Source organism: Prionailurus viverrinus, chromosome D3 (assembly GCF_022837055.1).
Source record: "Prionailurus viverrinus isolate Anna chromosome D3, UM_Priviv_1.0, whole genome shotgun sequence".
NCBI classification, from domain to species: Eukaryota; Metazoa; Chordata; class Mammalia; order Carnivora; family Felidae; genus Prionailurus; species Prionailurus viverrinus.
The window spans coordinates 3,299,727-3,327,635 of NC_062572.1; the positions used below are offsets into that span (position 1 = coordinate 3,299,727).

At 53.7% G+C, this 27,909-nt stretch overlaps 2 protein-coding genes across 2 annotated transcripts in view; one reads left to right on the plus strand and one right to left on the minus strand.

The window, feature by feature from the left end:
• The window catches only part of GLT1D1 (glycosyltransferase 1 domain containing 1), a 113,329-nt gene extending 92,218 nt beyond the window's left edge, over nucleotides 1-21,111 (minus strand). The window contains exons 1-3 of the mRNA XM_047827361.1: nucleotides 21,101-21,111; nucleotides 7,680-7,685; nucleotides 6,080-6,084 (exon numbers count right to left, since the gene is read on the minus strand). The gene's annotated coding sequence lies outside the window, so the exon portion shown is untranslated. The remainder of the gene's footprint in view (nucleotides 1-6,079; nucleotides 6,085-7,679; nucleotides 7,686-21,100) is intronic.
• SLC15A4 (solute carrier family 15 member 4) lies at nucleotides 71-27,463 on the plus strand. Its single transcript, XM_047827359.1, has 8 exons — nucleotides 71-666; nucleotides 6,890-7,185; nucleotides 11,134-11,302; nucleotides 11,675-11,752; nucleotides 12,159-12,327; nucleotides 20,320-20,475; nucleotides 21,555-21,713; nucleotides 26,500-27,463. Exons 1-8 carry the CDS (start codon nucleotides 142-144, stop codon nucleotides 26,646-26,648), a joined length of 1,701 nt encoding a protein of 566 aa, XP_047683315.1. The 5' UTR covers nucleotides 71-141; the 3' UTR covers nucleotides 26,649-27,463.
• Nucleotides 27,464-27,909: the final 446 nt, after the last annotated feature.

Consider the following 27,909-nt stretch of genomic DNA (forward strand, 5'->3'; position numbering starts at 1 on the left):
GAGAAGCCAGGTAGCGGCAGGGACCAATGGGGGCTTCGGGGGGCGGGCCGAGGCGCGGCTGGGTGGGTCTCGCGAGAAGGGCGGCGGCGGCGGCTGCACGGCAGCTGCTGCGCGTTGGCCGGGACGCGGGGCGGCGAGCGCATGGAGGGCTCGGGCGGCGAGCGGGCGCCGCTGCTGGGCGCGCGACGGGAGGCGTTCGAGGGCCGGCGCGCGGCGTGCGCGGCCGTGCTGCTGACGGAGCTGCTGGAGCGCGCCGCCTTCTACGGCGTCACGGCCAACCTGGTGCTGTTCCTGAACGGCGAGCCGTTCGGCTGGGAGGGCGCGCAGGCCAGCCAGGCGCTGCTGCTCTTCATGGGCCTCGCCTACCTGGTGTCGCCCTTCGGCGGCTGGCTGGCCGACGCGCAGCTCGGCCGCGCGCGCGCCATCCTGCTCAGCCTGGCGCTCTACCTGCTGGGCATGCTGGCCTTCCCGCTGCTGGCGGCGCCCGCCACGCGCCCCGCCTTCTGCGGGGCCCCGCGCCCCACGCGCGTCCGCAACTGCTCGGCGCCGCCCTGCCCGGACGCGCCCGCCCGCTACTGCGCGCCCGCCGCGCTGACCGCGCTGGCCCTCGTCGGCCTGGGCGTGGGCGCCGTCAAGGCCAACGTCACGCCCTTCGGCGCCGACCAGGTGAGCGCAGCGCGGGCGCGCCAGGTGCGCCCAGATGTGCGCCGGGGCTGGGCCGCGGGCAGCCTGGGCCCGAGGGACTGGCCGCGATGCGCCCTGGGGAGGGGTGAGCACTCCTAGGGGATGTCCAGGGGGCCCGCACGTGGAGCGGCCTTCCCTTCTGGGAAGGGGCCTCTTGGGAGTGATGGCCAGGTGGCTGTAGGTGGAAGTCACTTCCTTTCTGGGAGTGGAGTCTTGAAGGCTATCAAAGGTAGCAGCTGTCAGAAGAGCTTTAGGGGACAAGCCAACAACAGGTGCAAAGGGCCTGGGGCCAGCAAGAGAGGGGATGCCCTTGTTGCCCTAGCTGTTAAAATGACAGTCATGCTGCAACACTTAAATGAGATGTATTAAGTCAGCACATATTGTGCACACTCAGAATTAGGTAAGGTTGTATGCCACATACATTAAAAAAAAACAAAACCCAAAACAGAAGTGAGGAGAGAGGTGGTAAGAAGGGGCCAGGTCCTGGGAAGTTTTTAAAAGACTTTGAGGGGTGCTTTGCTGGCTCAGTTGGAGGAGTGTGACTCTTGATCTTGGGGTTGTGAGTTCAAGCCCCATGTTGGGAGCAGAGATTATTTAAATAAAACTAAAAGAAATAGAACACAGTAGGAAGCCATTGTGGGGTTTGAGTGAGGAAATAACATGATCGGATGTGTGTTTCTGAAAGGGGGGGCCTCTAGAGCAGGTGTGCCTGGCAGCTGTGACCTGACAGCCAAAGCTGGTCTATTTCCTTTTTTGGGAGGGCCCACCAGCTAAGAATAAGAACGGTTCTTAAGTTTTTAAGTGGGGGGGGAGGGGGGGGGAGAAAAGAGTGTTTTGCGACAAGTGAAAATTCTGTGACACTTAACATGTCAGTCTCCGTACAAAAAGCTTTATTGGAACAGCCCTACCTGTTGGCTGGTCACACAGTAGCTGTGGTGTGGCTGCTTTCACGATGCAGTCGCAAGATTGTGGAGTCGTAACAGAGACTGGAGGTCTCGTAAAACCTAAGATATTTACGCTCTGCCCCTTCCCAGAAAACGTTTGTGACGTCTGGAGTGCAGACTAGTGAGGGAAGTGGTGCCCACACGTGGACCAGGTAGAGACAGATGACGCTGGCCGGATTAGAGACGGGGATGTGGACTCAGGTGGGCAGAGTGGATTCAGGATAGGTCGAGGTGGAGTGGGCCGGAATTGCTGGCGGGTCATCTGTGAGCAACAGGAAAGACGACGCGTGGGTTTTTGTGCTGAATGACCATGTGATTTTTAGCGAGGGCTTGCTCTGCCCCAGGCCCTTATGCCAGGGAGTGTATGAGTCCATGTGACGCCGCCCCTGTTGTCATGTTCGTTTCACAGACGAGGAAACTGAGGCTGGGGAGGTTAAAAATCGTGTGCCCAGAGTCACACAGCCAGCACATGACTGAGCCAGGATGGGAGAGCCCGTCCTTTGAACCTGAGCTGTAAGCGTACCTGTGTCAGGCCACCCATTACAGGAAGGTGGCACCTTCTAATGATGTTGGGAATGACGGATGCCTGACGTCCTGAATGCTTCCTTCTCTGCCCCGTGAAACGTGCTTTGCGTACGTGAAGTCATTGACTCTCCTTTCCAGTAAGGAGGTGGATGGGCAAAGGATGGTTTCTTTTCGTCGTAGCAAGTGGTCAAGCCAGGGTCGTGGGCATTCTGCGGCAGAAACGCGGCAGAAGCGCAAAGCGTGCAGAGTTGGGTCTCGAGGCCCGGCTTGTGGCGTTGGGGCTTGGGGGCCGTCAGTGAAGGCACAGCATGGGCCGCACAGCCGCGTGATCCCCTGCCATGGCCCTCACTGTTCTTGTTACGCTGCCTGATCTGAGCCTCTTGACGATCTATATACTGGAGTTACCCGTCTTCCTAGAAACAGGCTGAGAACGTTTGGCCTGCGCAGAACCATAGCAAGGGAGTGGGAGCTGGGTTTGGGCCCAGGCTGTCTGACTTAAAAGTCAGTTCTTTCCAGTGGATAATAGACTAGCAATTAACATTCATAAGGAGTGAATGGTCTTGTAAAGGTTATTTAGAATGCATGACAAAGAAGGAACCCTCCATGCTTAATCACGTGGACATTAAAAAAAAAAAAAGTGCTCTCTTCGACCAGATGACTGGCCTAATCTCTTCAAATATGACCCTATGCTGAAAAGAATAGGACTGACCACTCTAGATTCAAGGACGTTACACTTGAGAACCAAATGCGATGTTTGTGTCATGATGGGATCCTCGGTGTGTTTTAAGCCATTTTGGGGGGCAGTTGGGGTACTTGGATTATAGACCACATATTAGATACAATCGCATTGACATTGTTTCTTTTTAATGTTTTTAACGTTTATTTTTGAGAGAGAGACAGAGTGCGAGTGAGGGAGGGAGGGGAGGCACAGAATCCGATGAGGGCTCTGAGCTGTCAGCGTGGAGCCCGAGGTGGGGGTCGAACTCGCAAACCATGAGATCACGACCTGAGCCGAAGTCGGACGCTTAACCGACTGAGCCACGCAGGTGCCCCGACGTTAAGTTTCTTAGTGCGATAATGGTCTGTGGTCATGTAGAAGAATGGCTTTATTTCTGGGTTCATGTGGGGTGAACTGCCACCCTGCTGCAACTTATTTTTAAATCATTCAGCCTGGGGAGTATGTCATTTACAGGTGCAGAAAAAGAGAACTAAGGATCTAAGTGAAGGGTACACAAAGCGTATGTTTTACTGTTCCTTCAGCTTTTCTGTAAGATTAAAACATTTCAGTAAAATGGTGAGGTGTCCTTGAACCAATGCACAGATAAGGTGGATGTGGTCCCTCCGTGCAATGGAATATCACCCAGCTGTGGAAATGATGCGCTGATGGGTGCTATGACGTGATGGATGTTGACAACACTGTGTCAAGTGAAGGACCCAGACGTGGGACGCGACGTGTCCTTTTTGTTCCATTTCTACGCAGATGCCCACAAAGGACAGACCAGGAAGACTCCCAGAACAGCGGTAGCTGGGGGCCAGTGGCGACAGGGTGGGAGGTGCCTGGAAAGGAACAGTGTCTTGGTGGCGTGATGGCATGTGGAATTGGATGGTGGCCGTGGTTGCTCAAGTGCGGGTAGGCCACCAACCACCGAGATGGACGTTTCCAAATGGGGAATTGTTTCGTATGCGGACTGTATCAGGAGGAAAGCGTTGCTGCTCTTCTGCCACAGGCTCGCTCCGTGCCGGGTGGAGGGAGGTCTGGGCGTGAAGCCGGTCGGTCGGGCTGCTCTCCAGGGTGGGTTGCTCGTCGCCTCCCGGCTCTTCTTGTGTCCAGGACGTCTGCTTGTGTTCTTAAGGTAATATAAGCTTCTCTATCACCGTCCCCTTCCCCTCCCACCCCCCAGCAGGGTCTCGAGGGAGCATTCTGAGCGAGAGATGAGTGGGGTCCGGCAGTGTAGCTTTGAGGGGCCTCTGCGGCCCTGAGACAGTGGATGGGCCACTGAGGACTCCGAGGCGATCCGTTTCGGTGGAAGTCCTGCCAGCCCCTTATTTCTCCCCAGTGTCTAACCTTTTTCAGAGGTCACAACCGTCCTTTCAAATAGTGAACTGAAAGAAGAAAAACTTACTGTACAGATAAAGAGAGGAAATGATACTTTTTTTTTTCCTGGAGGGGGAAAAAGTTGCAGTCTTGTGCATTTTAAGGAATTTTTCCAAATCTGCCAGCTGTTTGACTTACTGTACATGGTTCTGTTCTTTTGGCTGGACTTTTCTGAATTGACTGCCGTAGCTCCTTTGGACCGGTCACATGAGAAACTTGTTTACCCGCGGTGGGGAAGGGCATGAGCCCCGGAGCAGATGACGATGTGATGTGACTAGTGAGAAGCGGCTGGCTGTGGGCTTGCCAGCTCAGGGCACAGAAGCATGTGATTTGCAGCTTACAGGAGCCAGCTTCCCATTTGTGGGAAAAAAAAAAAACAAACAAAAAAAACCCACACTGGTATGTGGTTATTTAGGGCCTTAGTAACAGGCTTAGATTTCTAAAGTAACATTGGCTGGGGCGCCTGGGTGGCTCGGTTGGTTGGGCGTCCGACTTCAGCTCAGGTCACTTCAGCTCAGGTCCTGATCTCACAGCTTGTGAGCTCGAGCCCTCAGGTCCTGATCTCACGGCTTGTGAGCTCGAGCCCCGAGTCGGGCTCTGTGCTGACAGCTCAGAGCCTGGAGCCTGCTTTGGATTCTGTGTCTCTGTCTCTCTCTGCCCCTCCCCTGCTCAAGCTCTGTCTCCGTCTCTCCGAAAATAAATAAATAAATGTAAAAAAAAATTTTTTTTAAAGTAACATTGGTGAAGTACACTTGGAAGTTCGAACAGGTTCACTGCCAGGTTCATACAGGACGATGTGTGCGGTGCTGCCGTAGGTGACGAAAAGGGCCCGACGTGCTTGAACTGATTCGAACGCTGTCTGCATTAATTGCGTGGTTCTCTTCCCCCCTAGGCTGGCCGCCCCCCACCCCTACCACCCCTCATGCTATTTCTATCCTTCGTTGTGTTTTCTCTGTAACCATTTCTCTGCTTACAATTGGTGTTTCCTGCGGTCTGTGTCTGGGATAGGGTGGACACTCGTGTCCAGTTTACTGATACAGAAGAACTGTCTTGGAATACGAGAAATTCCCAGGATAAATCCTTCAGCCTGCGTTCATGCCGGCCTTTGGTCTAGGACCTCTGTCCGCTTCTGACGGGGGTGGGGGACAAGTTGAAGCTCCTGACAACGTGCGGGTTATTTAAAACTCAGATTTTCAGTTTGGGGTGGTGGTTCCCATGTAATTACTTGAAGCAAGTTTCTTGCCAGGACAGTAGGCGTCCTTAATCATTTCGGATTAGAATATGTTTTTTCTTTGCAGTCACAGATTTGGCTATTTCCTATCTGTACTTTAATCTTAAAGCATAGAGGTGAAAATATCACATCAGGTTATATGACTGCTACCAAGGTGCTTTTTTGTATCTGGTGCTTGGTGGTCTGGGCCCCCATTGAGAACCTTCTGTGTTCTTGGGTAGCGTGGCCTGCCCTGTGGAACAAACAGGGCAAAGGTCTGTTACTGGAACAGAAATTAGTCTTTTCATAACTTAAGGAGTTATGAAGCCCTAAAGGAGCCTTTCATAACTTTTCATAACTTAAGGAGGAGACAACAGAGGCTCCTAGGGCAGTCCTTGTATGCAATCCAGCATGAACCACAGCTAGGAAGCTTATTTAAAAATTGTGTGAGATGGGGCGCCTGGGTGGCTCAGTCGGTTAAGCGTCCGACTTTGGCTCAGGTCATAATCTCACGGCTTGTGAGTTCAGGCCCTGTGTTGGGCTCTGTGCTGACAGGTGAGAGCCTGGAGCCTGCTTCGGATTCTGTGTCTCCCTCTCTCTCTGACCCACCCCTGCTTGCACTCTGTCTTTCTCGGCCTCTCAAAAATGAATTAACGTTAAAAAATATTTAGAAAAGGTAATGAAAACTGTGTGAGATCACTGGCTGGTGTAGAGAAGGTGTCCGTGTGGATGTGGAAATCAAGGTAAGGTGGGAAGGTGTGAGGGGCCTGTCCCCATGTGGAACATCACCAGCACTGTGGGGCCCATTATGTGGTCTTCTCAGAGTGCAACCTGGGGCTCATGTCTGAGTTCAGGAGATGAGGGGTTCGTGAGCCCCCCAGGAGTCTCTCCCTTATCAGAATTTCCCGATTCCCTGGATTGCCTTCCTAATCTGAAAACAGCATGTAGTTTTAGGTTCAGTCTGGGATTTCCTTTTTGCCCCAGATTTACCAAGGTGTGGAGTTGTACAACGGTGGTTCTAAAACTTACCTGTGAATACAGGTCGCCTGGAAAAATGTTTAAAATGCCAATTCCTGGGCCCCAACCCCTGAGATGGTGACTGGGTGGGTCTGGAATGCGAGTCTTGTGAATGGGCACTTGTAGGGAGCATTCCAGTGTTTCCCGAGCAGGTGGTCCCAGCCAGTACTTTGAGAAACTCTCTTGGATTTCTTGGATTTCAGCATGATTAAGAGAAGCACCCCCAGAAAGTGCAGTAATTAAAGTTACAGGGTGCTCCTTTGTCAGGCACCCCGAATGTATCTGTGGGCACCGTTTGGTGGGGCTGCGTTTCTTATAAGCTGCCACAGTGACAGTGACCGTGGTCACTTACACAGGTTTCTCTTCCTTGATGATGATCACGTTTTAAAGTCTGTTTCCTCCCCATTGTTTTAGGTTAAAGACCGAGGTCCAGAAGCCACAAGAAGATTTTTTAATTGGTTTTATTGGAGCATTAATCTGGGAGCGATCATTTCGCTGGGAGGCATTGCCTACATTCAGCAGAACGTGGGCTTCGTGACCGGCTACCTCATCCCAGCGGTCTGCATCGGGGTGGCTTTCCTGGTCTTCCTCTGTGGCCAGAGCGTCTTCATCACCAAGCCGCCCGATGGCAGTGCCTTCACGCATGTGTTCAGGATACTGGTGTATTCGTGCCGTCCCCAGAAGCGGATCGGAGAGCACGGTCACAGTGGGTGAGTGCCGGCTGAGACACGACGCTCCCAGCGCTGTGGATACAATACTGGTTTGTGTCTGACGCACATTACCGTGTGCAGGGCTCTGGGCTGGCGGCTTCAGTGTCTCACGCGCACGCGAGGACGTTGTAAGGCGCTGCCGTCTCCATTTTTTTTTAACGTTTATTCTCTTGTTTTTATTTTTGTAACGTTTATTCATTTTTGAGAGTCAGAGACAGAGCGCAAGCAGGGGAGGGGCACAGAGAGAGAGGGAGACACAGAATCCAAAGCAGGCTCCGGGCTCCGAGCTGTCAGCGCAGAGCCCGACGCGGGCCTCGATCTCCCAGACTGCGAGATCATGACCTGAGCCTAAGTCGGATGCTTAACCGACTGAGCCACCCAGGCGCCCCTGCCGTCTCCATCTTCCAGGCAGACCGGCAGCCTGATTCCGGGACTCATGCTTTTAGTGTTTAACTTCCACCCTGAGTTTCCTGTCACCACTGGTTCGGATGGACCTCTTACTTGTGTAAAAGTGACAGAGATAGACATTGGCAGAGAGTAGAGAAAAGACGTTCTACGTACTCCCTATGTTTCCCTTTTGGCTTTAAAAAGCTTTGAAATTCATTTGAATGAAACATCCAGCAATCGCTAACTTGTATTGTACTTCCGAAACAGTAAGCTGTTGTGCCTGTCTTCTGAACCGGCTGCTGAGTGGGTCAGTGTGGGCCCCGTCATCCACTGGTCCCTGCGGCCGCTCTGGGACAGGACGACACAAGAGCGGAATTTTGCGAGGCAGTAGGGGAGATGCATCGTCCCCTCTGCATGGGACTTCCCGATTTTAGTGCTGAAAGTCCCACGTCCTGGGGAAGTCCCGGGCAAGCTGGGACAGATGGTGGGTCACCCTCGATGCGTGTTAGCACAGAAAAGTCCGGAACTTAGCCCAAGAAGAGAGCTCAGCAGTTTCGGGGTTTATTATTCAAGCGTGATCTGCCCGCAGTACAGTGTACCCCTCATACTGTGTGGTTCTGGAGTTAGGACGGCCTCATTCGACATAGGACCTAGAATATTTGTCACCCCTAAAAGTCTCCGGGACCCTTGGTAGTGGACCCCCTCAAGGAGAATTCTGATAGGCACTCCTGATGGGTGGGCGGGCGGTCCCTGAGCCTGAGCCAGAGGCCGACCCCTCAGCCACACAGGGCTTTGTGCGGCACACTCCTTGCTGGGTGGCACTGAACTCTGGAAGGTTCCGTGCGCCAACCCCCACACCCACCTTCTCGTGGCTGGTGCCCTGAGCCATACGAACGTGTGGTATTTTGTCGCATGCGGTGGGTTTGAAGCTGTTCCAAAATAGCTCTCGTGGCCCTGCCCCTCCGCCCGGGGCTGCCGTGGCCCCTCAGCTCTCCCCGCCCGTCCTGGGATTCTGACGGGTCCGTGCGGCGCCCAGACCCCTAATTCCTGACCGCAGATGGTGGCAGTGCCGTCTTCCTGGTGCTGTGTGTCGGCCTTGCCTTCATCAGGCGCAAGCAGGGGCTCTCATCCCACACGTTCGGTCCTTGGGTTGAGTACTCGTGAGCAGACCCATCCTCTTGAAGGCTTGGGGTGTCGGTGCATGTGGTACCTGGTAGACATTCCTGCAGGAGGACGTCACGGCCTCGTGGACGTTCTGGGGTGTCCTGCACAAATGGCATGATGAGAAAGGTCTGGACTCTTACTTCAGAATCGGATTTCCCTGTGGGTTCGGTTTTGGGCGACTGGCACAGTTAAGGTCGAAAGGACTGTCTGGCAGAGAAGCTGGTGGACCCGACAGTTCTCAAGTTATGTTCTCCTGACGCACGGGTCCGGGCTCTGTGACCTTGGCCAGGCTAATGACCTTGCCACGCCCGCATTCCCTCTTCGTACAGGGGACAGGGGCTCATCTTGCAGGGTCATCGTGGAGCCTGAGAAGCTGGTGTGTGCATGGCTGTTAGCGTGGCCCGGCCCGTGCTGAGAGCCCGGTTACCGTGAACTGCGTGGTCGGGAGGGGGATGAGCAGCCTCACCTGGGGTTTTGCCGAGGTGCTGATCTGCTCTGGCGGCTCCAGGTTCTTTTTGATCTGGGCTGGTCTGTGTTTTGGAGATGACCCCACGTCGATGTCACGTGAGAAGATTGATGTGTATGTGCTCGTCAGGCTGAGTGGGGATAGTTCTAATCCTTTTCTGAGACGCACACCTTGGGTTGAGAATCTGAGAGTCACTAGACCCTCTTCCTGGGAGAACGCACCTGCGCGCACACAGCAGCCTCTGCAGACAGTTCTGGGGGAGCACCGGCCTCGTGACGCTGGGGCCCTTTCTGGGTTCTGTCTGTGTTCCCGGGCATTCGTGTCTGTGGCTTCCTGTCGGACCCTCGTGTGTTGCACAATAACACGCTAACAACATGCGTGAGTTAGGGACAGCGTTAGGTGCATTTGACTTAGCGGTATTCAGAACAGTTGGTAATGCAAGTTGTGTGACCAGTAACATGGGAATATGATTCGATGTATAAAAATGGGTTTGTCCTTCGACACTGACAGGATTTTAGAGAAACACATGGGTAGATGATGTGGTAAGTCACCGACCGTGTCTGTAATAGGTACCTAGGACTGGACGTCTTCTGGCCAAAAAATAAAATTGGAGAAGCTTAGTGAATATTTTCAAAAGAGAGTCTGATACTATCTTGGGAATTTAGCATTTCTCCCTGAGCGTGGTTTTCCCGATTCTTTTCCCTACTAGATAAGCTGCGTGCGGCTCGGGTGCCATCTCTGTGACCCTGGCTCCCAGCTAGAATGGACCCAGACATGCAGGCGCTCAGTAAATGTTTGTTGAACGGAACCTACCTTTCCTGTCCAAAACGTAGCTAAAATATTAAGTTAGTTTTCAGTTTTTTGCCCCCCCCCTTGAACGTTCAGGTTAAGAAATGTCAATGTTATAAAAAAAACAATCATGAGACAAAAATGATTTAAAATAGTGGTAACTTAAGTTGGATAGTTTAAGCTACAAAGCAGACAACTAGAAAGCCGTTTATATCCGAGTTGCAGAATTGGAAGATAATTAATTATGTCCTAGTGTTTCTGGCTTTAGAAAGTAGTTGGCCGACAAAACAAATTTTTCTGTTTCACCCCTAAGGACCTAGGAGCATCCATATCCGCTGGAGAGTTTGAGAGCTGCCCGCTGGGACCTGCCCATCTTCTGACTAGTGACAGTGGCCTAGAGTAAGCGGGCGAGCTCTGTTGCTAGTGCCCAAGCCAGGACCCAAAGGCCTGAGCGTGAGGGTGATGCCTGTGGCCAGAGAGTGGACGGGTGGCGTCCTGGCCCCCGGCTTTGTCACCACAGCAGGGGGTCCTTACCCTTCCGGCCCGGCTGCCTCCTCTGCAGTGGGGCCAGCAGGAGCGTCTTGGTGGTCGTGGCTCGTGGTCAAGGTTATCGGGCAGGCGCTCAGTGCCCCCTGCTGCCACGTGACCTTGCCGTGTTACCGTCACGCCCCCAGCCTCCCCCCCCCCCCCCCCCTCGGAACAGATCCCTTCCTCACGGCCGCGTCGGTGGCTGCGGTTAAGTAAACGGCTTTGTTAACAACCTCAGTATTATGGTCGCGAGGTCTTCGCGTTTGAAAAGCAGCGCGATTCAGAATCCACACCATCCCGCGCAGCTTTTTTTCCTAAACGCTGGTGCAGCGACGTAGCTGGGGTGGCAGCCGGAGCAGAGGGAGCCGTGGGCCCTCCTTGTTGTGGGTGAGCGGAGCTGGAGGCCAGACGAGACCCGGTGCCCACCGCGGCCGCCCCCGTGCGGTGCGGCCGCTGGTGTAGGAACCGCGTCCGGCATGAGTCAGTAAGCGAGGGTCTGAAGGAAGCCTCATCGGTGCAGCCAGCTGCCTCCCTGCCTCCAGACTGAAATTGTTGCCAGACAGCCCATTTCCGGGGGTGGAAGAAAACTAACTCCTTCATTTTGTCTCCCAAAGTGAAGGCGTTGGAGCCCTTCAGCACCCTTCTAAACACAGTCTGTTTGATTCATGTAAGAGGTCTCGCGGAGGGCCGTTTACGGAAGACACGGTGGACGACGTGAAGGCCCTTGTGAAGATCGTCCCCGTCTTCTTGGCTTTGATACCCTACTGGACCGTGTACTTCCAAGTGAGTGCCGCCAGGGGCCCCCCCTCCCCCGGCCCGTCCCTGAAGCTCCCGGGTGCCTCGGTGGCCCTCCTGCGCGTCTCCGGGGTCTTGGCGTCCCACTGTCGGTGCCGGAGTCCCTTCCGCCTGGTTCAGGGTCGTGAAAACCCTTCGACAAGAGGAGCCAGGAGCGGCTGCACTCCTTGTTTTCCAGGCCCCCCTTTGAGTCTCATTTCTCTGTTCCTTCTTTCTCGAAGTTCTCTGCACGCGACGTGCGTGGGGACCAAATAACCGGGCTGTTTGCAAACTGAGCGTTGCGCGTCTGCTCCCAGAGCGGGGTGGGGGCGGGCGCGTGCTCGAGCCTTCGCACACCAACCGTACTGCTTTCTCACCCAGATGCAGACAACGTATGTTCTGCAGAGTCTTCACCTGAAGATTCCGGCAATTTCCAGCCTCACGGCCACTCCTCACACGGTGAGAACAACGGGGGCGATGTGGAAATTGTCTCCCTGGAGCTCGTGTGACACACGGGGTCCTCCTGCAGGCCCTTGCGGGAACCAGGAGCATTCTTGCTGGAAGCGGCTTCTGCTCATTTTAGAGACGGGTCTTGGTCAGCTGAGTCGCTTACTGATTGTTGTTGACTAACGTCACTGAACCAGCATCCTCACCGCACTTGCCTCCCTTAAAGCACAGAAGCGCAGACGCAGAGGCATTTAGAAAGAGGTCTTTTTCAGTTCTAGTGTCTTGAACCTGGACTTTTTCCTTAGGCAGTTCCACTTGGTAGGAGTGGATTGTTCTGGAAAGACAGTTGTCCCCGTTGGACATTAGTTATGTGGTTGCGTGTTCCTCCCAAGAACTAACCTTGTCTGTGTGTTTCCAGTTCCCGGCGGCCTGGCTGACCATGTTCGACGCGGTTCTCATCCTGCTGTTAATTCCCTTGAAGGATAAACTGGTTGATCCCATTCTGCGAAGAAATGGCCTACTCCCATCATCCCTAAAAAGGATTGCCGTTGGAATGTTCTTTGTGATGTGCTCTGCTTTCGCTGCAGGTGAGATGGCGTATGTGTCTCGTTCGGAGAGCCCGAAACCGGCTTCGGCAGCCGTGGGTGACTCCAAGCACGGTGACCGGCCCCCGGTCCTGCCGCGTGTGCACCAGAAAACAGAACATTGTGAACGTGGGTGGTGGTGGTTTTCTAGTTTCCGTTATGTGACGTGTAAGATGTTCTTCCCGCGGCTCCGCCATTTTCCTTCTAGAGCCAAAACCACGTACTCTGGAAGGTGACTTTTGGCTTGGATCAAAGGAGACTTGTTGTCTTCCTGCTGATTGAGATTTTGGACAACTGTCGATTGCCGAATGGATGAATGTTGATGTAATTCTCAAAGATGGGGATTCTCAACCCTTAGTTCTTAACGTTAGGTCCACTAGTCGGCTTCAGTCTGCCCCGGACCCTTTGCGTTTTTATGTAAAATTGTGCATTTCATGACAAGAAAGGTTTTATCAAACACAGGTTCGTGACCAGCCTGCACCCCCTAGAAAGAAACGGTTGAGAGCTGATGCCTCAAGTATCCCAGCCCTGAGGGGGGAGTTTTCCGTTGGGGCCTCCCTCGTGTTTTCGTGATTCTTCTCTTCTGAACCGTAGATTGGAATATCTTCTGCTGATGAAACTGAGGTATCACTGACTTCCTCAACTTGCTCTGGAGTTCTTCCTTCATCAATATTTGAAAATTATGGAATCGTAAGATAGCGTAGTTACATAACGAGAACAGAAAAGCTGATGTTCTTGAACCAACTATATATCACCCAGTGTTATGAGGAATTTAACGTGAAGCCCTGCCGAGACGGAATTTAATATTCTCCGGCAGTGTTTTCTAGCAGCCTCCCTGCACTGTCCCCAGAGTGAACATATTGATATAGTACTTAATAGATTTAAAGAAATGAGTCCCTAGGCTTAAGAGATCTATATTGCAGCGACCGGGACATTTTAGAAGACAATTACGTTTTCTCTTGATCAAATAGATAATTAAAGTGAGGTTGTGTCTGAATGAAGTTTTTACTGTGTGCTTTCTTTATAATTCTGTTTCCCTTCCAGTCCTGGGGCACATAGGGAAATAAGCAAAAGCAAATAAAAACTAAATTACAGTGGGGCTCTAATTGCAGGTCTCATTGAGCAGGATCAGAGATCGTTGGGGCCGTCTGGAGGAACAGAGCCGCCTGGAGTTGGTGTCTGTGTGTCCCGCCTCCCCTGAGCACCTGCTGTGGGCTCAGCTTTGGCCTGGGCAGCTCCCCTCTGTCCCTGCATCGGGGAGCCCTCTCTGTACCATGGCCACGCTGGTCACGTGCTGGGGAAGGCAGCTTGTTCTGTCCCTCTGGGCAGCGCAGTGTCCTCGGTTTTCATTTCCTAGCAGATTCTAAATTCGGGCTCCTTTAATACCGTCTTATGCTTTGGTCTGATTTCCGGCTGGACAGCTTCTGGGGGGCACCCTGAGAACCGGGGAGGGCATTCCGGTGGTCTCTGTACGTGTCCGTGTGGGAGGCAGCAGGCAGACGGTGACCGCTGAGAGTGCCTGGTCGGCCTGGCGGTTCCGCCCGTCACCAGCGCCAGTGGGGCGGACAGGCCGTGCCCTGAGTGGCTGCTCGCGCCCTGCGGGCGCTCGTGTGGCCAAACGGCCCTGAGACTCCGCGTAGGAATTGATTTCTCAGAAATGGAACACACCCGCTGTGCTTGTTCTTAATAGGCTTGAAAAGGCTTTCTTCTGTGCTTGGTGGCCAGATATTGGGGAGGGGCCTCGATGTCACTGGTTCAGAGGTTTTAAATGTCTTGTGCTTGAATCCAGCAGTTTATTAACTGCATCGTAAACAGGGGCCCGAGCTTCACACAGCGTCACTGCCAGCTCTGGCGAGTATTACTTAATTGGAACATTAATACGTTTTGAGTAGAGACCTGAAACTATCATAGCAAGCCAAAATTTCAATCGAAAGGAAACTGTTTTGCCTTTGAACTTACTACCTTCTCCCGTAACCAATCAATAGCTTCCATTTAGTACCATGCCTGCTGGTAATAGTGTTTTCTTTAGTGTCCCTGAGATGAGAAGAATCAGGCAGGCCCGAGGGGTTTTCTCAAGTGTGCATAAGAAAAAAGGAAGTGTGTTCGTTGGTTAGATTTCCTTTTCTTCTTAAAAATTGTGTGTGTGTTCTTAAATTACTGAAGCGATACGTGCTCACGGGAAGAGAGGAAATCTTGGAAGCATAGACAAGAAAATAAAAATCAGCTGTAATTTCCCTAGAGAGCCTCTCTCCTGGGATCGTGTGAACTGGCCTGATCTCCTTTGTGTGTCTGTGCACATGCACCTCCTTTGTGTTTTTGCAAACATGAAATCCTGTTGTGCAAGCTGATTTGAGCCTGATGAGAAAACAGAAGCGTCAGAAAAACCACAGAGTATAATAAAAGCTGTGCATGTTACATGTAAGGAGAAAACCCCCAAAATACAGATGAGCCGTTACACACGCACGTGCACACACACACACACACACACACACACACACACACACACACATTTAAGGACACATCATTCCACCGCCTAAGGAAATCTGCAATTACCACTTTGCAGGTGCCTGGGCAAAATTATCTGTGTGCCGTGTGGTAGGCGTGTTTCGTTTCCTTTGTCACGCGCTTTACAAAGCCCTGAAGTATCATGAAGATCCTCCCGTGTCCGACGCTCACGTACAGTTCTCTAGTGTTGGGTGTCAGGGCTCTTGTTTTCACTGCCATGGTCACCGCTACGGTGCAATTTCTTTCCTTTCCAAATACTCAGAAGCGTAATCATGGCACCCTTTGAAGGCTTTTGATAACCTGACAGAATTCTCTTCCGGGAAGGTGGTGAGTGGCTCTGCCATTGTCCCGGGCTGGTGGTGCCCTCCATCCGCCTGCCGGCCCCTCTGTCCCTCGTGACTGTGTCGTGGGACTCTGTCCCGCGGGTGTGGGCAGGGGTCCTTGCGCAGACTTCAGGGCCCGAGAGCATCCTGAAATTGGGGCAGAACCAGCTGAGAGCCTTTTTTGGGTTATAGCTTTCATTAGTTAAGAACCCCTGGTCCACAGCGGGTCTTTAGAAATTAGTGTCACATAGTCAATCTGTGGTCATTACAGACACACAGAGGAAGCAGGGGCGACCTCAGTGCATCCAGAACCTCACCATTCAGTGACCACCACGTCATGTCTTCCTAGAACTTTTTCTGTTACAGGTAAATTGTGGGTTTTTTTTGTTTTTTGTTTTTTTTTAATAAATAGAAACGAAACGAACCAGCCACATTTATAATCTACTCTCCTTGTTTACTCTACACATACCGTTTTTCTGTGGCGGCTACACACTTAAGTTATGGCTTTTAACAACTACGTGATATTCCGTTGTTGAATGTCCTGTCGTTTTTTAAGCCAGCCTCTCTTGCTGCACACGCTGGCGGATTCCAGTCTGTGCGCACACACCTGTCCATCCACGTGCCTGCTCGTGGCTCGCTGCCTGCTCCGTTCCATCAGCACCCCTGTCCATACTGAGCACCTTTTCTGGAAGTCTCTTACCTGAAGGGCTTAAACACGCTATGTCTTCACTTCAGTGCGTATGGTGGCGGTGGTGGTGATTTTCCCCCAAATAACCCGCCCCGATATTTGTGTGCCGTGTATGCTCTGTGGCGTTTTCTACTGGGCTCTTCCTGTTCATCCTGATGTGGAAATCCAGACTCTCATTTTAGGCATATTCTTTCCAATTGAATCATTTTCCGTTAACTTTATTTATGGTATCTTGCAGGTTTCTTTTTTTATTATTATTATTTTTGAGAGAGACAGAGACAGAGAGCAAGCAGGGCCTCGAGGAGCAGAGAGAGAGGGAGACCCAGAATCTGAAGCAGGCTCCAGGCTCCCAGCTGTGAGCGCAGAGCCCGACGCGGGGCCCGAACTCATGAACCGCGAGATCACGACCTGAGAAAAGTCGGACACTCGACCGACCTAACCCCCCAGGCACCCCGGAGTCTTGCAGTTTTAAACACGTCTTCCCTTTAGGTCCTGTTAGGCTTGTTCCTCGCTGCACGAGGTATTTCCGCTTGCTCACACGGAGGTTTTTTAAATCCTGAGTTTCAGTGAATTCTTCTCAAATGGTCACGTGTTGCCTTCAGATCACATGGTTTCTTCTCCTGCCTTCGCGGTGACCCTCCCTCCCTGTGTCTGTTGGGCGGTGTTGGCTGGGCTTCCTGCCAGGCTGGTAGGGGGCGTCCGCTGGGCAGCTCAGTGGGAAGCTTAGAACTTGAGTTTGAGGTACACACTCACGATGATGCCAAATTTGTAAGCTGTGTTTCACGTTTACTGAGTATCGTTGGCAGGAATGAAAGTTGGCTTTTCCTCAGGTACCATGTTTTGGTTTCCAAGAGGGTTACGTGTGTGCCCCCCGCCCCCACGCCCTGGGATGTTCACGTTTTTTATTTCTGTTAACTTCCTGATGTTCGTTCCTGCATTTCTGAAACACCTGTGTGTTGAGAGGGTGGGAGGGTGCTGGCCTTGACTGCTTGGAGTCTGCTGTCCTGTTGATGCCCGCTCGCCCCCACCGCGGTTGACCTTGCCTGGCCTCCCGGAAGCACCCCTAGGCCCTGTGCGCAGGAGAATATTTCCACAGGGACGGTGATCGTCTCCTCCTTGGGAGTCCAGGTCTTTGCCTGGAGAATCCTGTGAGCCCCTCACTCTGAGGAGATGTGGGGTGACTTTTTCACCTCTTCTCAGTTTTGTGCAGGTTGTGTTTTCTCCGCAATCCCTTAAGCTTTTTTTTTCTCTAATGTCCCGAGTAAGCTGTTCATTTTACTGAGTTCTAGGCTGGAGGTAAATATAGTCTTCTAAATAAGCCTGCTGGGCCTCCTTCCTCATTTACAGTTTCGTGTATTCTGTGCTCTTTCTTCTTCAAATTAGGTTGGCCAGAACTGTATGTGTTTTATATTGTTCCGTAGACACATCTCTTGAATTTATCAATTTCGCTTTCTCCGTGTTTTCTAATAACAGAGAACAATTAAGGGACGCATTTCTATTACCTCGAGTTTGTTCTGTTTCTCTCTCTTGTGTGTTAGATCCTTCACTTACTTTCACTCACTCTTTCCTGTTTAACAGTGAAACCTGCGGAATGGTATGAATTTGCCTGTTGCTGCTGCTTTGTCAGGTTTCCTGTGCTTGGATTTGTTGTAATGTCTGTTGTTTCCTAAGGGTGTGGAAATGGGACTGTATTTCCTGTATGACCCAAGAGTAATTTCAGAGAATTGTTCCCCTGGTATTGATGTTTAACCGTAGCTTAAGGATGCCTACTTTTATTGTGGATTTGGGAGAGATCATGGCTTTATGACTCCTGCACTGGGGACTTCGGGCCCTCCTCTCTTGTCCTGGTAGCACTTCTAAGACGTCTGTAGGGTGCTGAATACGATTGTTCCTCTGCTGTGCCATCAGCTGTGTTCATCAGATGCTTTAGAGCAGGGGCCCTAAACTCAGTGCCTTCAAGGGGCCTGGGGCCACACGGATGAGCGTGCGGTCCCGGAATGCGGTAGTCTGTGCATCCTGCCCACACCCTCCCTGAAACTCTGTGTGGGCCTCCCGCACTGCCGCCCGAGCACTGACCTTTGTGGCCCCTCCGTTCAGTGAGTCCTGAGCTGTGTGTCATGTCGATGGTGCCCAGGCCTTGCCTGCGGGTCTCCGGATTGCAGCCCTTGCCCCACACGAAGCCTTACTTTTTGTCTACTCGTTGTGTCAGGGACCTGGAGGGGTGTGTGTCTGTCTGGTCGTCCCTGTGTTTCGAGCTGATGATGCTGTTCTCGCTCTTCTCCAGGGGTTGACTGCGTCACCAAGGGAGGATGGCCCTTTGGTAGCGAGGCAGAGCACGCGGGGCCCCTGAGACCTGGGCACGGGGGGCGGGGGGGGGGGGCACCAGACTTAGCGCTGCTCGTGGTTAAAGAGCTTGGAGGGGATTCTGTCCAGTTCTGTGAATCACAGATGCCATTGTGTCTGTGAAGCCGCAAGAACAGGGCTGCCCGTTGGCTCAAGGAACACGCCGTAAATGGCGCCCATTTGTTACTCCAGGTGTGTGTTTCTCAAATCTTTCTTCTGCCGTGTTGTTGGGCGTCCCCTCTCCCCTCACTCCTGCCTGCCGGCTGTGTCGTGGCTGGTCCTTCCCCTCACCCTGGGAAGTGGCCCTCATCCGGCCCCTGCCGCGGCTGCTCGTCTGGACCTGTGCAGAGTCACGTCCTTCACTGAAGAGTTTGCCACGCTGGCTGTTCCAGCGCGTTCCTTCCCGTTAGGTCTGTGCTTCCTCGTTATTTCCCACTGTTAACACTGATGACGGCCTGTGCCCAGGCCTCTGTCGTTGGTGGAGCCCCCCAGCCTCCACTGGCAGCGTCCTCTTGTCTGCTGTGGGGTTGGCCCCACGGCCCCCACAGGAGCACCCTCATCTGTTTTCTCATGTCCCCTCCCGGGCCTGTCACCTGGGTCCCCCTGGCCACTGCCCCTTGTCCCGGCTTCCTCTCCCGCAGTCTGTGTCTTGTCCGTGTTGTCTTGCTGAGACCACAGAGGTCTTGTCCCACGGCGCGTCACATCTCTCCTCTGATGTCCCTGCTGGTGTCCCTGCCCCCCGACGCTCAGGCACACACGTCCCCTTAACTGTGCGGCCTTCCCTGTGAAGAAGAGAGTTTTTTCCCGCTTCAGTTTTCACCCCCAGGACTGGTTGGAAGGGTCCTTCCCTACAGACCCAGCTGCACGCTGGTGTCCCGTGCCGTGACCTGGCAGTCTGAGGGGAGCCTCGGCCAACCCACAGGAAGCGGGTCACACTCTGTCCCGTGGTTGGAAGATGCTCCAGCCGGGCTAACACTGCTGCCCGCAGCCCTGCTGCAGGACAGCTGTCACTTGTGGATAAGGCACCGCACGCCTCAGATGCCCTGTCCCCAGCAGGCGGGAGCACTAGCCAGACGGCTCTGCACCTGCATGTCCCGTGAGAGGACGTGGTGTGGGGGCTGGGGTCCCCTGGACACGCGGCCAGGGAAGGGACGCAGGTGTCTCTGATGGCAGTGAGCCGGAGGCGTCCCCTTCCCTTGCTCCTTCCCCGCGTTCTCTCTCTGGACGTTTCACTGGACACATAGCTTGGGGACAGCTTCCAGAATGTGTCTTCCACCCCCTCACTGGTAGCCTGGACCCTCCCCACTCTCTGGTTTTAAATACGTACGCGTTGGCATGCTTTTCAAAGCCTAGGGTCCATGATTTTATTCACAGAGTTCTTTAGAAACAAAAGTGGTGGCCTCTTCCACCTAAGAACTTGGTGCTACGGCTGGTCTTTGTAAGCCTCGCTCCGTGTGTGTGTGTGTGTGTGTGTGTGTGTGTGTGTGCACGTGCGCGCGCGCGTGTGCATGCATGCGTGTTACAGCGAGTGGCTGTCTGTACTCCTGCTTGTTTTCCAGTGTCTCTTTGTTGCACTTGACTAAAGACCAGTAGCTGAGCGGGGTCACGGGGCGGCTGAAGGCGGTCTGCTCGCTGGGGTCACAAGGAACCTGGCGTCACTGTCAGTAGCAGGTTGCAGGAGTAACGATGATAAGTCAGCACAGCAGCCCGAGTCGGGTACCAGGACGAGGAAACGTCTCCAGCCTCACTGCCTTCTGACAAGCGGACGCATTCTTACTCTGTCACAGCGCTATTTAGCGTGGCTTGGCTCCTCCTGTTAGAAACAGAAGGGGTACAGGTGAGCCATCTGGACGTTTGAGGATTAAACCCCACGTGTTGAGTCTCCTGTGTGAGGCGCTGTGAAAAGCCCACATGAGTCGTGTATGGTTCGATCAGTGTTTGAGTAACTAGGAAGCTGGGAGCCGGGAGGTTCTCTAGATTGGGGACCTCCGGGGAAAGCTGTGTTCCTGGGCCTTGCTCCTTCATGTGATTTTCAAAATAATCAATAATCGTAACAGACCTGTAGTTTTTTAGTTTAATTGCAAATGTTAACGAATAGAGGTTCTATTAACCTACTTATTTCCTACTTAATTCCAGGAATTTTGGAAAGCAAAAGGCTGGACCTTGTTAAAGAGAAAACCATTAATCAGACCATCGGAAGAGTCGTGTATTACGCTGCCGACCTGCCCATATGGTGGCAGGTCCCACAGTACGTGCTGATTGGCGTCAGTGAGATCTTTGCAAGTATAGCAGGTGAGGCTTCTCTGAGGTCGGGGTTGGGGTCTGGTTTGAAGGCAGGAGGGCGTGTCCCTGTGTTGGGGGGGTGACGCGGGGACAGCAGATTGCCTCTGTATCTCCTGGCAACAGTTAGGGTTCAGAATGTGAGTTGGTAAGTACGGTAATCCTGTAGAAGTGAGGTTCTCCTTCCTTCCTGGGTATAAAAGCAGGCTTCCCAAAGACATTCCCATGCATTTGTCCCCTGCTGTGGGGAAGGAGGAAGTCCCGGGTCGGGCACTTCCTGAGCACAGCTCTGCGGTTACCCTGCGGCCCCCAGGCCCCCGGCCGTGGGCAGCTGCCAGAGCTCTGGGTGTCTGGGTGTGCTGGGTCGGCTTCGTGAAGGAGGCAAACCTGATTGCTAAACGTGTCTGCATGAGCCTCTCTTGTCCTGGGAGTGAGGTTCTGCGGGGTGTGGACGAGTGTGTTGTGTGCAGGCCTGTGTCCGGCTTCTGGGAGGGAGGGGGAGGGTGAGAAAATTATCGACAGAGCTGGGTGTGTTGTCGGGGGATGTGGGCGGTGGTTCCCCCTCCTCACCTCTCAGCAACTCCCTCAGAATTGGCTCATGATCTGTGAAAGATATAAATCAAACCGTTGTCTACACTGCACATCTCCACGTCTAGTTATTATAAAAACCGGAATTTATAGATGTCTCTGTTGAAACTATTTTAAGATATATTGCCGTTAAGATAGAAGTCTTAACACAGAATCCCATTTTAGTGTACATACGTTGTTTTCAGACCCCTCTCGGTTGAAAATCTAGAAGTTTGATTCTTTAACCTCTTTCTTTCCATACGGATCCGTCCCGAAATCCAAGCACTGAGAAGTCAGAGGTTACCTTCAGTTTGAAAGCAAGGACTTGACATTTTGCCCCGTGACTGGAAGGACTGTCATGGTGAAGAGAAGGGGCCCCTGACCTCTTGACCTTGTGTTAACTACGGTCCTCAGAGTAGGGCAGGGAGCTGAGTCCCCACGTGGGGCCCGTGCTCACCCTGCCGTTTGAGGCAGGGCACCGTCGGCCCGCGCCTCTCACAGAAGCAACCCCCTTGTTTTTACAGGTCTAGAGTTTGCCTACTCGGCGGCCCCCAAGTCCATGCAGAGCGCCATCATGGGCTTCTTCTTCTTCTTCTCTGGCGTCGGCTCGTTCGTGGGCTCTGGACTGTTGGAGCTGGTGTCCATCAAAGCCATTGGCTGGATGAGCAACCACACAGACTTCGGTGAGGGCCCCGCTGGCGGTTTGAAAACGGCCACTGGCAGAACCCGGTGCTTACGCGACAGGAGGCCAGGCGTCTGAGCGCCAAGGTCACGTTAGGGGAGGTGGGCTGCCCCAGGGGCGGCCGTGTGCAGTTCCTGGATTGGCGTGAGCCGCCCTCCCCCCCGCAAACACCTGATCTCCTTCATCCTGACCAGTTTCCTGAGGCCCCTGTGAGCGTCTGTCTGCCCCAGGGGCCAGTCTCTGGGGCTGCTGCCTTCCGGAGACGTCTTGGACCCCCTTGTGGACCACAGTCTTCATGAGGCAGATAAACACTCTAGCACATAATTCCCTTTATTGAATCTTGGTTTGTATTTTCCTTTCTTTTCCTGACAGTAGCTTTACATTTTCTGATATTAAAAAAACAGGTAGGTAAATAGTTGTTTTTCTTTCCTTGTGACCTGTCATAATGGGATTTTACAGCTCACACCAGTAGGTGGCATCTTGGGTGCTAAACAGAGTCACTCAGAAAAGACCAGAGTTTTGCTGTTTCCAGATTTATGGTGGCTTTTAAATGGACGCAGGAGATGAAGGAAGTTTCTTTCTTTTTATGTTACCGTTTTGCTTCTGAAAACAACTTTATTACTTCATTACATTCTTATGTAATCTTGCAGCATTAACTCAGGTCAGCCCTCTTAGCCACCTTCAGGTCTTAAATCCCCTTAAAACTCTGAGGAAAGCGTGGGGACTTTTCCAGAAATTACAGAATTCCAAAAGCCCTGCGCTGAGTTAAATTCCCATCCTAAGGGGTGAGTGTAGGCCTGTGGAGTCCCAATGTGACGTCCAGAAACCTAGGCCGTCAGTGTGGGCCCTGGGGTGTGGGCTGCAGTGCATTCCAGCTGCTGGAGCGTCTCCATGGCAGGCACAGACCTGGTCGTCCTGAAGAGAGCGGGCAGGTCTAGGACTTGGTTTCTGCACACGGGGCCCCTGGAGGGACAGCAGGTGCACACGGCATCCGAGAAATCTCATGGGTCCTGGTGACCGTGATCTGTTCTTGTGCACGCAGGACAGCCCTCCTTCAGAGAGAGCCCTGCTGCAGAGACCGGGTCTCTGTGATTCCTCAATGTGGATTCTATGTCTTTCTCTTAGTTTTCAGCATATCCTGAAGGATTGATTGGTTTTGGTCAATCTCATTGCTTCCCAGAGATTTGATCCCTTCTGGGCTAATTTAGTATTTAGTCACTAATTGAGTATCTCAGACTTGGTTCACCCCTTATTTCTGACAGGGTCGCTTCCAGCCCTGCCCTGCGAGGCTCGTCTCCAGTCCTCGCACATGGCACACGCACAGGCTTGGACCGGGTCTTGTCTGTTGGTGTTGTTTTCAGAGCGTGTAGCCTGGGACGGCCCCACGCCGCTCCCCGCTCCTTACTGCCACGCCAGTGAGGAGAGTTTTGGTGAGCTGTGCTTGCGGCCCCCGCAGCCCGGGTGGCGAGGCAAGGCGAGGTGAGGCCGCGGATGTAGGAACTGTGCAGTGGTCCAGGCAGCTCCCTCTCTGCTCCCTCCCACCTGGGGATTTGGGCAGAGAATGGGACACGTAGCCGCCCTCCAAAATCAAACCTGGTTTTAATAGCCCAGGTGTAATCCTGGGCTCCGTCCGTGCTGTTCCTGGCTCTCTGTTGTTCCACTCCTTCCCTTCAGCTTCTGTGTTCAGGCTGCTGCTGAAGCAGCATTAGGGCTGGCTTAGTGTGTCATGATCGGCCCACGAAGTGGCTTCCCCTGCAGTCACAGGACTGCGGTGTGAAGGGAGAGCCCCCCCCCCCCTTCCCTACCTGTCCCACGGGCGTGCTTGGTTTTCATCCTCATCGGGCCCAGAGTGATTCATACGGCGAGGTGCATCAGTCTGAAGTGCACAGTTTGAGACGTTTTCCACCCAGATCAGAATGCAGGACGTTTCGGGAGGCTTCCCTGCGGCCAGCCCACTCCCCACCCCGCTAGGTGTGGAGCGCTGTGATGTCCGGCACCGTGGACCCACTTTGTTCTGTGCTCTGCTGTGGCCGCTCCCTTCCACGCTCTTGTGTGTGGATCCTCCCATGGCTGGTTCTTTATTATTTGAGGAGTAGCCGGGGGAAGAGTCTGTCCAGTTCACTGACCTGTTCTCTCCTGCTGGGTGCTAGCGAGGTTTCCAGTTGGAGGCTGTCGTGAGTCAAATGCTGGTTCTCACACATGTGTCTGGGGCATGTGTAAGGTCAGTTCTCCGTGGCCCAAGCGTCTGTCCTCCCAAGTACAACCTCCCAGAGTTTGTCTGTATGAGCATCGTCCTGCAGTCGGTAAAGAGGCCCAAGAAAGCACGGGGCGATTGCTTCTACGGGGTGACGCCATCTCTGAACGCCCTCTGTCACCCCCACAGGCCCACCTGCCAGGGAACACAGCGTATAGTCCCTGGGCGTGCCCGCTCTAAGCTTCAAAGTTGTAAATGGCTCTTCACTTTGGGGAGATTCGCGTTTCAAAATCGGCCTGCAGAGTGACGTCACCGGTGTCCTGACAACGACCTCGTCTCTTAGCGCTGAATGCTGACACCACGGTGGTGGCCACAGACCCTGGGCTCCGCCAAGGGCGTGCGGCTCTCTCCCAGTGCCCGAATGGAGCCCGGCCCGCCGTGAGGGCTCAAGCGCTGTTCTCGCCTGTCCGCTGAGAGGTGGCCTGCCGAAGCTCAGGTGTCCCCACATCCCTTCCCAAACCAGCCCACATGCGAGATCACGGTCTCCCGCAGCCTGTGTGCACGAGAGTTCTCTAGAAGTGTGTGAGCACACGTACAAACGTACATTCGATGTATTGTTAGCTGCGTTTATCGATACAGGCTTCCAGAAACGTTGGTGCAGATGAGCATGTTTTCAGACAGAGGGATGTACTAGGATAACCAGCTTCACAAAGCCCTTCAGAGGAACAAAGCCCCCGTTTCGCAAGAAGTCAGAGCTGCTGTGGGACCAAGTGCAGTGTTTGCTCATCTGTCGAGAGTTGTGTCAGGGAGCGTTTTCAGTAGGTGACAGAAGGCGGAAGGGGTGGGACGCCTTTGGGCCGTGGTGACAGGGTCGGTCCATGTAGGGAGCCCAGGGCAACGTGTTGTGCGTGGATGTTTGTGTAGAAACGTCGCTGTATGTTGTCCACGCGTCCTTCCTGCTTCTCCGTGCTGAGCGGTTGGGTCAGCGTTGCTTTAAACACTCGCTTCTCCCGTGGAGAGACCGCCAGTCCGTGGGGTGGATGGTCCTGGACCCACCTGGAGACTGAGGGCAGGATGGTGGCAGACGGGTGGGCTGGGCACTGTGTCAGGGCCGTTACCTGCTCGTTTCCTCCAAATGACGACGCTGCCCGTGAGGTCTTGTGGGCCCCCTCCTGCAGATGAGGAAACAGCCCAGATTGTCAGGCCATTTGGATTTGACCTTTGTTGGTTGAGCTCCACGGTCTGCGGCTGGAACCTCTTCCGCCTCCTCGGGATTTATTGGGAACTAAAGGGAATATTGCATGGGAAATGCTGCGCTTAGTGCTTGGGGCCGAGTTGAGCATTTGGTATGTTAGGTACGGGGTCAAGTTCGCTCCTGTATCACCTTGAGGATGCTGAGACCTGCACATTTGCGGGAAGACATTTAAAGACACGCTTCTGTCTTCCTATGGTACGTAGAGTGTATGTCACCGTGCACTCTGGCTTGTGAAGGGCACACGCGCTCTGGAGTGAGTTCGGTGTCCCTGAGCTACCGAACCATGTGGTAAATCCTGAGCCCTAACTGGCCGCGGCGTCCAGGCTGCGTTCTGGTGTTGTGTGCGGTGTTGAGAAACGTCCAGATTCCAGACCCGAGTTGCAGGGAACACCACCCGCAGGACTCCGCATGGAGATGGTCTCTCTTTAGTCGCCTTCCTGCTGTTCCGCAGGACGGCGGCTCCGCGCTAGGCCAGCCGTTGGCAGGGGGACACGGCCACGGACCTTGAGGGGCAAGTGCTGCAGGAAAAGACTGGAAGACAACACCGTGTGGTCACGTATCTGCTTCCGGGGGCAGGGACGCAGCGGGGTGCGGCCTCGTATCTGCTTCGGGTCGGGGGAGGGGTGTGGGCAGGGACGCAGGGGGTCCTTTGTTCACTTCCCTGCTTTTTCCGGGCGGGGGCAACTCGAAGTAAACAAAGACTTTCTCTGCTGCGTCCAGTCGGCACTCCCGTCGCTCGCCTTGTCGCACGCTTCTCTTCGGCCCACCGCCCGGATTCCCCTGGGGGTGTGGACAGAAACAGGTCGTGTCGCTGCAGCCCCCTGGTCCTCCTCCTTTGTCCTCCGGGGTGAGACGTTTGAGGAGCAGGGGTCACGCCAGGGACCCCCCCACCCCACCCGTGGTGGAGACACACAGCCAGCTTCAGAGCGCTGTGTATCTTGAGTTTCGGAGACACGGGGCTCTTTGACTTTTAGCCGCTTATTTCTTTTTTTATTAAAAAAAATTTTTTTTTTTAACGTTTATTTATTTTTGAGACAGAGAGAGAGCATGAACAGGGGAGGGGCAGAGAGAGAGGGAGACACAGAATCTGAAACAGGCTCCAGGCTCTGAGCGGTCAGCACAGAGCCCGACGCGGGGCTCGAACTCACAGACCGTGAGATCATGACCTGAGCCGAAGTCGGACGCTTAACCGACCGAGCCACCCAGGCGCCCCGTAGCCGCTTATTTCTTAACAGCTGCAGGTGAAAATCACCCTGACCTTGCTCGGGACCGAAGGTGATAGATGAAACCTTCGGAAGTACCCAAGCGCAGCTCACACGCCTCTCTCGTCTTCCCCAGGGAACATTAACGGCTGCCATCTGAACTATTACTTCTTCCTCCTGGCTGCTATCCAGGGAGCCACCCTCCTGCTGTTCCTCGTCGTGTCTGTGAGGTACGACCGTCAGCGGTCCCGGGCCATCGGTGCGCCCGCCGGCAGGAGGACCTGACGGCCCCGAGGCCGCGTGCACAGGACGGAGGGGGGCCGTGCACCGCGCCGGCCGGACCTGGGGACTCGTGGTCGCGGTGCAGGGGCGGCCCCTTCTTCCCTTCCCTTCTCCCAGATGAGCTGGGTAAGTGCCTTTCTGTGGTTTCCCTCCGGGGGCAGAAGCCGAGCCCCGTGGACGGGGACCCGCGGCGGAGCCGACCAGGGCCCAAGACCGCGTGTCTGGTCCGTGTCCTGGCACTGGGAGCAGACGCTGTGGCCTCCTGCCCGCAGACCGTATCCTCTCGCTTTGCTTCCTCGTGCTTGAGAAGCGTCCGCTCAACCTTGAACGGGAGGGCTTTTCGGGAGACAAGAACGTGGGCAGGTGCCGCAAGGACTTGGTGTGAAGGTCACGTCCGCGGTTTTGCTCGTAAGCCGCCGAGCTCGCCAGTGCCGGGTTCTTCCGTGGCAAATGTGTTTTATCCGCGGCTTCAGAAACTTACTTTTAAACCGTTGATGATGGTTTTCTCACGAAAGAACGTGCGTCGAGAAACATCGAAGGCCATGTGACCCGTCTCAGGCGAGCAGGTGCCCTGAGGGGGTGTGAACCTTGCGTCGTCTGTCCTGACGTGTCATCCCATTCTGGGCGCCGTCGAGGGCGAAGACTGGTCACCAAGACGGTCGGGGAGCCTCACTCCGAGCGGAACTCGAGATTCAAGGCCGCCGGCAGTGTTAAATGTCCCGAGCGTGCTTGAACCGTTGGGCGGTCTGTGTCGTTGTGTAACGTGGCTGTGAGGGTTCTAATTTTGTTAAATAAACTACTCTTTCTTTGTTGCTGTACCTCTGGCATAACCTTATTATAAAAAGCCCCCAAACGTGGGACCCAGTAACTACTTCTTTGCGTGGTTTGTGCACGGCCTTCGCTTACTCGCATCGGAGGCCACGGGGATTCGTACACTGTCGTCTCCTGAGTCACGAGGTGACAAGTCACAGTAAAATACCCGTTCCCGCCACAGCTCTTTGATTCTTCCAAGATAGCGTCTCCTAATCCTGCTCTGCATATTCGGAGAAATATGCAGATTGCAGATTCAGGGAAAACAAAACACAAAACCCCCTCACTGTTTTAATGGGTTTTGTGGGTTTTTCTTTTTGTTTTGCTTTGTTTTTTTAAGACAAAGTATAGAAAAACTACAGGAACATAGAAAATTCTCTGACTCATGGGAGTTCAGGCAGGTTGAAGACAGGTGACTGTTTCTCAGTGGACTGATGTTGTCAGTTTGGGTTGA